The sequence below is a fragment of the Bombus bifarius genome, unplaced genomic scaffold, assembly GCF_011952205.1.
Source record: "Bombus bifarius isolate JDL3187 unplaced genomic scaffold, Bbif_JDL3187 scf7180000008008, whole genome shotgun sequence".
In the NCBI taxonomy this organism is placed as follows: domain Eukaryota; kingdom Metazoa; phylum Arthropoda; class Insecta; order Hymenoptera; family Apidae; genus Bombus; species Bombus bifarius.
In genome coordinates this window covers 2,227,996-2,238,848 of record NW_022884386.1, presented here as the reverse complement: position 1 = coordinate 2,238,848, position 10,853 = coordinate 2,227,996, and the positions used below count along the sequence as shown (strand labels likewise).

The following is a 10,853-nucleotide window of genomic DNA, read 5'->3' as shown; positions in this document are numbered from 1 at the left end:
GTCTGCTATCCAACTCGGCGCAGTTTCTGTCCTCCATGAAATCATTCGCTTCATTCTACGATAACAGGTAATTTCAAAACCATAGTGCCCGTAATACTTTAATAATCGAACTGCAAATATGTATGTAAGATCGTTAATCACATGGTAATTCAGGTGATCGATTCTGAAGTCTGAAAATCGAGAAGCGATTTTCAACGTCCTGAGCTACCGATCTTTCTCCGTCAATCTTCAATATTTTAAATAATTACTCTTTCTTCTATCTTGTCTATCTCTGATGTTGCTCTCTGTCCGTCCGTTTGGGAAACGAGTGTCTCTCAAAATGACTGTCCGTAAAACAAAGAAAGTCGTTCTGTCTGTGAAACAAAGAAAGTCACTATCACCCTTGAACTCTAGGGAGTTTACATGTATATACATACTGTGTATACAGCTCTTCTCCCTTATGTATAATACCCTTTTACGTCTATATCTTTTTTATTGAAACTTATTGAGTGACAATAAATAATAAACAAATTTTATCCTCTCGAAAATGTATATCATTGTAATTTCGAATTGGCCGAATATTGCAAAATTTATATTAAAATTTATGTATCTATTGTTTGTACTGTCTATTTGGAAGTAGTTGACTTCTGTAAATGATTGTGATAGAAATCTATTTGCGTCGTCATATATTTCGAAGCCGCACCGTAACTATAACGTGTCGAGAAAAATATTCGTCGCTTTCTGGACAAACACTCACTTTCGTAGATTACGAAGGATGCTGCTGGTAGCTCGTCATTACGCAGATCTCGCGAAGAAATAATTCTTGAAACAAGTTTCGGCGTTTAAGATTGTTGGCCACTGTCCTTCATTCTTAAACGTTTCGCTTCTTATCAGACTCGGTCGTTTCGCCTGGATTGAGCTAGGAATTTTAGAGAAGTAATCGCAGAAGCGTCTTGATATTCTGAGATTTTTAGTCATTGCCCTGCATTCTTGGACGTTCCGTTGCGTCTTTGGGCGTCGTGACGGAATCCAGGAGCTGTTTTGGTAGCACGAGGTGTTAATCACTGCCCTTCACTCTTGAATGTGTGTGTGACTCCAACGCGTTATCGCGAATCCGTATAAACTACCAACATTGGAGACATTTTAGAGACTACAATTGCACATCTCTCAGACTTCCTAGGTGTTGTGGGTATTGGGCTTTTTCCACAGCTTAGTATGTGTCGCCACAAGAGTTACTTTTCCTGGAAACGTTTCCTGGAAAATTGTTGAACCAGCATTAACAAAATGATTCATCATCGAAAATCACGATAAAACAAAACTCCGCAAAACACTGTAGAAACACATAATTTTCTGGATACAGATATTTCGATATAAAATATGTGGTATTTCTATGGAAAATTATATGCAGAAAGGTAGATGTTCCAGGAAGCTATTAGATTATAGGGATACAGTAGAAAGGGATACTGGCGATGCATTGGTTCAATTCGATAATTTGAAAAGTTTCCACCATATCTACCGGAAATCGAACTCCAAATTACTCTCAAGATACGTACAATTTCGCAGAATGATTACTGCGATTACTAAATGTGATGGCAGACGCCATTCGATACTCACTTCGCGATTCTTAAAAATTTATGAACGCGAACGCAGTCGTATCTATGCCGCTTGAAAGGAGTAAGGGTTTTACCCTCCGAAAGAGGTAGTGGTCTTGCTCTTCGAAAGGAATTTCATCACGCACACGTGACTAATCAAGCTCGAGCTATCAGACATTGGAAAAAAATATGATTAAAACAGAAGAAGTATCAAGCAAAGAAGAAAGGGAGAGGAACTTGAAACAAAGTTTAAGATACGTGGAGCCTCTTTTAATGGTACTAGGTGCCTGGCCACTTCCTCCAGAATCATCGTTGTGCATGAAGATATTTCAACGTGTTATTCCTGTCATTAGTATTTTCTTGGCGTTATTTGTCATTTGTCCGATTTTTTTTTATATAATCTTCAAAGCAAGAGGCACCAGAAGGCAAATGGAACTGTTGTCGGCGTTTATCAACAGTCTGATCCAGTTGATCAAGTATATTATCATGTTGAACAGCATGAACGATATAAGAACGCTGTTGAATGAGATAAAGAACGATTGGTTATACGGTACAGAAGAAAATCGACGACTCTTTCGCGAGAACGCGAAGATCGGTGATAGAGTGGTGTCCATTGTGGCCATCACCATGTACTTTGGAGGTTTATGTTACCGTACGATTCTTCCTCTTTCGAGGGGCAGAATTATTTTACCGGATAATACTACTATAAGATTATTGCCAAGTTCAACATACCTCCCCTTTATCAACGAACAGATCACTCCGAATTACGAGATAATTTTCGTATTGCAAGTTTTGAGTGGTTTATTCATCTACACAGTATTCATCGGTGCCATTGCGATTATGATGATGATATGTTTGCATACATGCAGCTTACTAAGGATTTTAACGGGCAAATTGATGGATCTCATCGACAAGTCGAATACCAGCGAGGAAATTATTCAAGAGAAGATCGCAAATATCGTTGAGTATCACAGGAAGATCAAAAAGTAAGTGGAAGATTGGAGAACTCATAACAAAAACAATTCTTCGTGTCTAATTTTTCGATTTCTTTGATAATTACGCATTTCAGTAGCGAGAATGCAAAGCTCATAATGGAATCGTTATTATACAAGAACATCTGTGTCTTAACTTAAAGTCGAAGAAATTGTAAACCTTTATAAAACTACATAAAAACTTTTGTCATTAGGACCATACTTTCTCGATATTATTGGCCACATTGAAGATACTATAATAGAAAAATCTTATGCTCCTTATATTCTTTATTAGAATAGAATATTCAACGTGAACAAAAATCGTTCTTGTAATGAGTTCTTAGTCGAATCCGAGGATTTGTTTAGTGAAAGTGTCAAATATCATATTCATATCATCCATCATCGTCCTTTCAGATTCTTAAGTAACGGACAACTGCTCTCCGAGTACATTTCTTTTTTTGAGCTGCTTAATGGCACGATTATTATCGGTTTGCTAGGATATTGTGTTTTACTGGTACGGGCAATATAAAGTCAAATTGTCAGTTTTTTTTTAAATAAATCATAGAATATATTTCAGGAATGGGAAAGTCATAATACCGTCGGTTTAGTGGTGTACATTACATTGCTAACAACTTTCACGTTCACCTCCTACACGATTTGTTCTATTGGCCAACTTCTTCTTGATGAAGTAGGTAGACTACGGGTATTTCTTTAAATTCATAATACTTGTAGATACAACTGAAGAAATACAGTCTAAGCACAGGCTTTTTTCAGCTTCTAAATATAACGAGTATTATATTCTCGATGTTTTATACGTTATAATAGATACGTTATAACGGACACCAGAATTTTGGAAACTGTGATATTATTGTTAATTCAAATGAATAATAGAAATTCTCTTTTTCTTAGCATAACGATAATTTATTTATTTAATTGCAGATTAGTTATAAAAGAACACGACAGTTTGTCAACAGTAGTTAATGTGGTTACTGTATTCATAAAAATCTAAATTTGCACAAACATCTGCACTTCATTATTATGCATCACTTTTAATATCATTAATAACATGAACTTTGTTGTCAACTTTTTTACCAGAGCAATAATTTTGCACGAACGTGCGTCACGTTAGACTGGTACCGTCTCCCGGTGAGAAAGACTCGGTATATGATAATGATAATCTTTATGTCGAGTGATCCAATAAAATTGACGGCGGGTAAAGTGATAGATGTATCTTTGTCGACGTTTGGCGATGTAAGTACATATTAAACATCAGTGCCGCAAAATTTCTGTACGCTCTGCAAAATATATTTTCTAGATCATGAAAGGGGCTATGGGATATTTAAATATGCTAAGAAAAGTTAATTAATATTCTACCGATCTTGCATGAAACCTAAAAGGTATAATGTCACTTGAAAATATTATAGCAATGAATCGAATCGAAGTATAATATATTCTGTACCTTACTTTACTAGTTTTTACAGTTACATGTTTCTTGACGCTTAAGCGTGTGCCTACTGAAATTTGTAAACTTTTGTATAGTATCTGCATATAATATATTTTTGAAAGCTTTATACATGTGTTTAAATTCTTCCTTGAATCATTATTCTTAGTGCTTTAATGATTACGTTGTAAATATGTATACAAATATGTGTACTATTCGTTCCTCTTGTGCATAGTACTATCCTTTTACGCTTATCTCTATGGTAATCTTCATTCACATCCGCTGCAAACTACGCAGCCGGTGAAAAAGCTTCTGTCGAGAATTAGAGAACATCGTAGTCATATTTATTAGGGATTTATTGTGGGACAAAATGAACGAGCTTTCGAATTATTCAGATACAAATGAAGACGTTGTACAGAAGAAGATCGTATCGTTGATATCGTTGAACATCAAACGAGACTCAGAGAGTGAGCTATTTTTCTTGAATAGCGTATAAGATAGTGTACTATTTTCCACAAAGGCAATTGGTATATAGTTTAGCTTTCAAATATATGATTAACGCGATTTCTCAAGTAATCGGTACGAGTAATTTTCCAGTGAGAGTCACTTCTATGATTTTCTATGATTTTATTAATTCTAGGCTTTTCGTGTTATATCTTATCGTGTACGTTATAACTTGTTCTATTGTAGTTGAAGTATTTACACTCTTCTTTAGTTATTCATTTCTTACACGATTAATGTCTCGGCGAGGAAGATAAAATTAGATAACTTGGATATTTTAGAATTAAATGTGCGAAGTAGCGTAAATGTTACAAAATTGGATAAAATCTTTTGAGAAAATAAATAACTGATATAAATAATCAATAAAACTGTATTCACAATGTGCTACATTGATCAATTCCTTATCGACCAAGTATTCAATCGATTATGTTTTTAAAGCAAATACCACATCCACGTGATGTTTATTGAAAATTTGATTTTTGATACAGCGGAAATATCAAGCTAATATCTATTACGTTGAACTGGTACTGATTTTCGTCGAAAAAAATGCGCTGCTTGATATACCAGTGATTATTATGTCGATTTATCAAATAAAAATCACCGCCGCCAGAGTTGTATCTTTAGCTGCTTTCACTTTCAGAATGTAAATATAAAATCATTAGAATTCCATATTTTCATATTTTCGACCGTGCTGTAAAATATATTTTCCGGATCATGAAATCGTCGATGGGGTACTTCAATGTGTTACTAAGTACTCTTTAATAGGAAGTTAAAAAGTACATTTAAATTTACCAAGTATATACTGTTACGTTTGCTATAGAACTAGTTAAATTGTATAAAATGTATGATGTACGATATTGTGTTATTAAGGATGTGAAAATTTGTCGTTGAAACTGGTATTTCTTTATTTTTCTATATAGCTGTTCAATGTATTTTGAAATGATTAATTTCCATATCGTTAATAGCCTAACAAACGATCGTGATAACTTTTTTCCATTAAGTCTGAGAATTCTAATAGTTGATACACCGTACCCTTTTCACGTATGCGATCCTTTTATATTCTCTTGCTACTGCAGTCATCTCGTTCGTATGCAAAACTTACGTAGAAAATAGCACAATATTTTAATTACACTATCATCAAATTTTAACATGCGTAATTTTCTCACAAATATTATATATAACACATTACAATTTCTATTATTGTATCCGATCCCGTCATAACATTTCGTTGAGTTCTTTTCAACTATCACAGCAAAGGTTATCCCCGCGACGATTGAAAAATTTATTCGTATAAGAAAATACGACATTGATACGTATTAAACTATAACTTTTTACTGGCGAGGGGCAATCACTCCGTACAGACGAAGTCCATACGTGTAATTTCAATCAATTTTCCATTGGGTTATAAGAATTTCAGATTGCACATCGCAATCCCTTCACGTACAGTAATCGTCTCAATAACAGCAATTTATTTCTAAGTTCGCCTGGATTTATTATTTTATGCACGCAAGCGCGCGAAAGGTTTTGGAACGAACACCGTTTACCCTTGCGTCATGTCTAGTCATGTACGGGACATTCATCCGATTAAAAAATGTCACGGTTAGGAGACAAGGAGGAAAACCTCAAGCATTTTGTAAAATTCATCTATCCACCAATGAAGTTGATCGGTGCCTGGCCAAAACCCACCGCCACTTCTACGTTTTCAAAGGCTATAAAATGGGGTTTAATTGTCTCCGCTTACTTCCTACAACTGTTGGTCTTTGTACCAGGTGTACTGTATCTATTTCTGAAAGAGAAGAATGGCAAAAAGCGGATTCATATTATGATACCACACATAAATGGCTTTAGCCAACTGTGCAAGTATACCATCCTATTGCGACGAACAAACGAGTTTAGCAAAATATTGGATCAATTGAGCGACGATTGGGTGGACGCCACAGAAGATAGTCGTCATATCTTCCGTATGAGAGCGAATATTGGACATAGGATGGTGTTGACAGTGGCAATTACCATGTACACTACAGGTCTCTTTTATCGTATAATTATACCACTCTCGAGGGGTAGAATCGTCCTACCGAATAACACGACTATGAGGGTACTACCGTGTCCAGTTTACTTCGTCTTCTTCAATGAACAATCTACTCCTTATTACGAGATAATTTTTGTTCTGCAAATTATGGGTGGATTTCTCAACTATACGATTCTGTGTAGTACCATGGGTGTGTGCTTGATGCTCTGCTTGCACTTAAGCAGTTTGTTGAGGATTCTGATGAACAAAATGATTGAGCTTACGAGTCAGTTAGATACGAGCGAGACAGCTGTGCAGAAGAAGATATCGGATATTGTTGCCTATCAAACGAAAGTCAAAGGGTGAGTAATACGTGCTTTTGGTAGTGTTAATATTGAGTTTTATCGAGATAAAAACAGTGTTAGATATACGTATTCAATTGTATGGTTATACCTTAACTCTAATTAAATAATGTTCAACGTAAGAATTAGTATAATCTTGGTATAGTTAAAAATTATATTTAATGACATTCGATAGAACTCCATATATCTGAACTCTATTCATTAAAAGGAAATTTTAATTAATGTCCGAACACTTGGAATCCCTCGGATCAAATCCTCTTATCTGAAAAGAAATACTACAATGTGAATGAAATATAATAGGTAAGAAAGAACGTTGGCCAACTCTTATGAAGAGTATACCGCTTCCAATGTGTATGCATTTCTACTGTATAAATTACAGGTATGAGTTCGAATAAATGGAGTTCCACTGTAGAAAATAACGAGCATTAATCGATCGAAATTTGATTTCAGATTTGCGAATAGCGTGGAAGAGATCACACCGTACCTTTACTTTTTCGAGATATTTAATTATGCTATAGAAGCGTGCATAGTGGGATACTGTATTATCGTGGTATGAATGAATGATGAAATCTTCGTTGAGAACAATGATTATTTCTATAAATCTTTATTGTCGTATGCCAGGAATGGGAAGAAAGCAATGCTGCGTCTATAATCGTGTACCTTATGTTTCAAGGAATTTGCATATTTTGCAACTACGCGATGTGCTACATTGGTCAACTTCTTATCAACGAAGTATGTAATCGATTATGTTTTTGAAACAAATACAACAATCCCCGTGGTGTTTATTGAAAATTTGATTCTTGATAGAGCGAAAATGTCAGGCTGATGTCTATCACGTTGAACTGGTATCGATTTCCTATGAAGAAAGCACGCAGTTTGATATTAATCATTATTATGTCGAATTATCCGATAAAACTCACAGCTGGAAAGATCGTAGACATATCATTAGCCACTTTTACTGATGTACGTATCAAGAATTTAGATTTCTGCATCACATTTGTTATATATGGTGGCAATAATATTTTTCAGATCATAAAGGCGTCGGTGGGATACTTGAACGTGTTACGGAAAGTCACATAAATTCTGAGAGTTTTTGGAAACTGCAATTAAAATAGACAATTTTGAAGTTACTACTTACTTTTGAAGTTATTTACAATCTCAGATACCTACTCGCAGTTATGTGTACTAGTTGTACCTCTCACGTGCTGGACACTTTTGTATTACATTTCCTCAGCTACTGCGATAATCATTCCATCCACTGTAGATTTCCCAATCAGTAAAATGGTTCTGTAGACAATTATAAAATATCGTAACCATATTGACATGAAATTTCATAACATTTCATTTGTCTATAAATATTTTTCTTTTAATATCTTAGCATATTATTCACAACATTTAATTAGAATTTTCGTTGTAGACAAAGATTACTTCTCCAGCAACCGAAGCTGTAATAATAAAGCTTCTTGTCCACTGGGGAACCCTATGCAACGCAAGCAAAACTCATAACTAATAATTCCGAGCAATATCTCATGTTTTTGAGTCCGTGGTTAGGTATAATGTATAATAAGCGAATTTTAGAAATGGTTACAGACCCTTGAAAACTAAATCCGGTAGATAATTTTGATATTATTACCACGGTGTTTACCTTCTTAGAAGGAGTGAACTGAACTGTGAATATGTGTACAACTTGTTCTTATTTTGCACTGAATCTCTTCATATTTACCTAATAGTAGTATCTATCGACAATAATTTTGCAAAAAACTTCGCTAGGAAGTTGTAGGATATCGTAACTGAATCGTAGTATCTCGAAATATGTAATTTCATTACACACATCGTGTATAATATGTCAAAAGTTTGTAAAAATAATGTAATCGTTCACAAGATACAATAACATCTTTTTCAAATCATCGCTGTAAAAATTGTTTCCTCTGAGATTGAAAGGATACATCGTACGAGAACATATTGAAGTTGTTATTACGATGAAACTTTTCTATGAAGGCAAACCATTCGTCATAAGTACAGCTTTCAACCACTTTCCATACCCTTTTATAAATACTGAATAGAAATTACATCTCCCTTACAATCCCCTGCCGATATTTTACATACGCAAGCGCGATGAAGTTCTTGAGACGAATGTCACTTTCGTTCGCAACGTGGCCAGTAGCCATTCGCTGAAATTTACTCTCTCTAAAAAATGTCTCGAATAAGAAACGTCGAGGGAGAACTGAAGCATTCCCTAAGGTTATTACATCCGCTTTTAAGAATAGTCGGTGCCTGGCCGTACTTTGTCCCAACTTCTGTCTTCTCAACAATCTTGAAATGGTGTCTAATATTCATCTGTTATTTCTTACAATTACTGTTGCTGATTCCAAGCTTCGTATATATATTTGGGAAAGAAACGAATAGTAGAAAACAATTGAAACTGCTTGCACCTCATATTAATGGTTTGGTGCAACTGACCAAATACACGTTCCTGTTGTATCGAATGCACGATTTCAAGGAATTAATGGAGGTGATGAGGAACGACTGGTTAAACGCTACGGAAGAGAATCGAAAAATTTTTCGGGAAAATGCGGAAGTTGGATACAAAGCGTTATTGGGACTGGCAATTATTCTATACAGTAGCAGTTTCTGTAATCGGATGATCATCCCACTTTCGAAAGGAAGAATCGTCCTGCCGGATAATACTACTATAAGGCTGCTATCCACTCAAAGCCATTTTGCATTCTTTGATGCACATCGTACACCGAACTACGAGATAATATTCACTCTGCAAATTCTCGGCGCATTCGTCATCTACACGATTTTATGTGGTACCCTAGGGCTTACTTCGTTAATTTGTATACATATGTCCAGTTTATTGAGGATCTTAGCGAATATGATGATCGAGCTATCGGATCAACCCGACACGAGCGAGAATGCTGTGCACAAAATGATCAAAGATATTGTTGAATATCGAACGAAGGTTAAAAAGTGAGTCGAAATAATTTATGTTCGCTATACAAAATAATATGTAAGATATACAAAACAAATATGTAAGATATTAGAGTGCATGGTGTGTGCAAATTAATTTTAGATTTTCTGACAAGGTCGATCATATTATGTCGTATATAAGTTGTTTGGAGATTTTCAATGGTAGCTGCATTACCTGTATGGTAGGATACTGTATTATCATGGTAAATAATTCAAATAGATTAATTCCATGAAGCTCTGTCGAAAAGCAAAATAACGTAATTATTTACATAACGTGTTGTTCTATATTTAGGAATGGGAAAACAGCGATACCTTTGCTGTAATAGTCTACGTCATGTTCCAAACGGTTTGCATGTTTATTGTTTTCACAATGTGTTATATTGGACAACTTCTTATCAACGAAGTACGTTATCAACTATTTGTTAATAGTTTTTTATACTCGTTGGTAATAATCTTTCTCGTAGTTTTATATTTGTATATTTTCTCAAACTGATCACTTGCGCTTTCTTAATGATTCTTCACTTTGTTAGTAGAGCATATATGATCAATCGTGTAATTTCTCGGAGACTAAGTGATCGCTGGAGTTGATCAGATCAGTTTCTGTATATTTAAACTATCAGTGTGACATTTATGATATTTATAATAAACTTTACCCTTGACAGAGTGAAAATGTCAGACAGACGTCCGTTACGCTGAACTGGCATCGATTTTCGTCGAAGAAAGTGCGCTGTCTAATACCGGTGATGATTATATCGAATTATCGAATAAAGATCACCGCCGCCAATATTGTAGAGATATCTTTGGCTACCTTCACCGATGTAAGTATAAAATAATTAGAATCCCATATCTTCGAGCGTTCTGCAAAATATATTTTTCAGATTATGAAAGCGTCGATAGGATATCTCAATGTGTTACGAAATTCTGTTGAATAGAAAGTTAAACGATACAGTTGAATTTACGAAGTATGTACTTTTACGTTTGCTATAGAACTCGTTAAACGTAATATATAGTGTACGATAGTCAATT

The 10,853-nt window shown here is 34.9% G+C and overlaps 3 protein-coding genes across 3 annotated transcripts; all 3 read left to right on the top strand.

The window, feature by feature from the left end:
• The first annotated feature begins 1,760 nt into the window (after window positions 1–1,760).
• LOC117206587 (odorant receptor Or2-like) lies at window positions 1,761–3,908 on the top strand. Its single transcript, XM_033446065.1, has 5 exons — window positions 1,761–2,557; window positions 2,957–3,056; window positions 3,120–3,230; window positions 3,638–3,793; window positions 3,858–3,908. Exons 1-5 carry the CDS (start codon window positions 1,761–1,763, stop codon window positions 3,906–3,908), a joined length of 1,215 nt encoding a protein of 404 aa, XP_033301956.1.
• A 2,167-nt stretch (window positions 3,909–6,075) lies between these two features.
• LOC117206621 (odorant receptor 4-like) lies at window positions 6,076–7,934 on the top strand. Its single transcript, XM_033446118.1, has 5 exons — window positions 6,076–6,854; window positions 7,305–7,404; window positions 7,476–7,586; window positions 7,662–7,817; window positions 7,884–7,934. The coding sequence occupies exons 1-5, from the start codon at window positions 6,076–6,078 to the stop codon at window positions 7,932–7,934; spliced, it is 1,197 nt and encodes a 398-aa protein (XP_033302009.1).
• A 1,114-nt stretch (window positions 7,935–9,048) lies between these two features.
• On the top strand, window positions 9,049–10,759 carry LOC117206586 (odorant receptor 82a-like). Its single transcript, XM_033446064.1, has 5 exons — window positions 9,049–9,827; window positions 9,931–10,030; window positions 10,120–10,230; window positions 10,490–10,645; window positions 10,706–10,759. The coding sequence occupies exons 1-5, from the start codon at window positions 9,049–9,051 to the stop codon at window positions 10,757–10,759; spliced, it is 1,200 nt and encodes a 399-aa protein (XP_033301955.1).
• The last annotated feature ends 94 nt before the right edge of the window (window positions 10,760–10,853 follow it).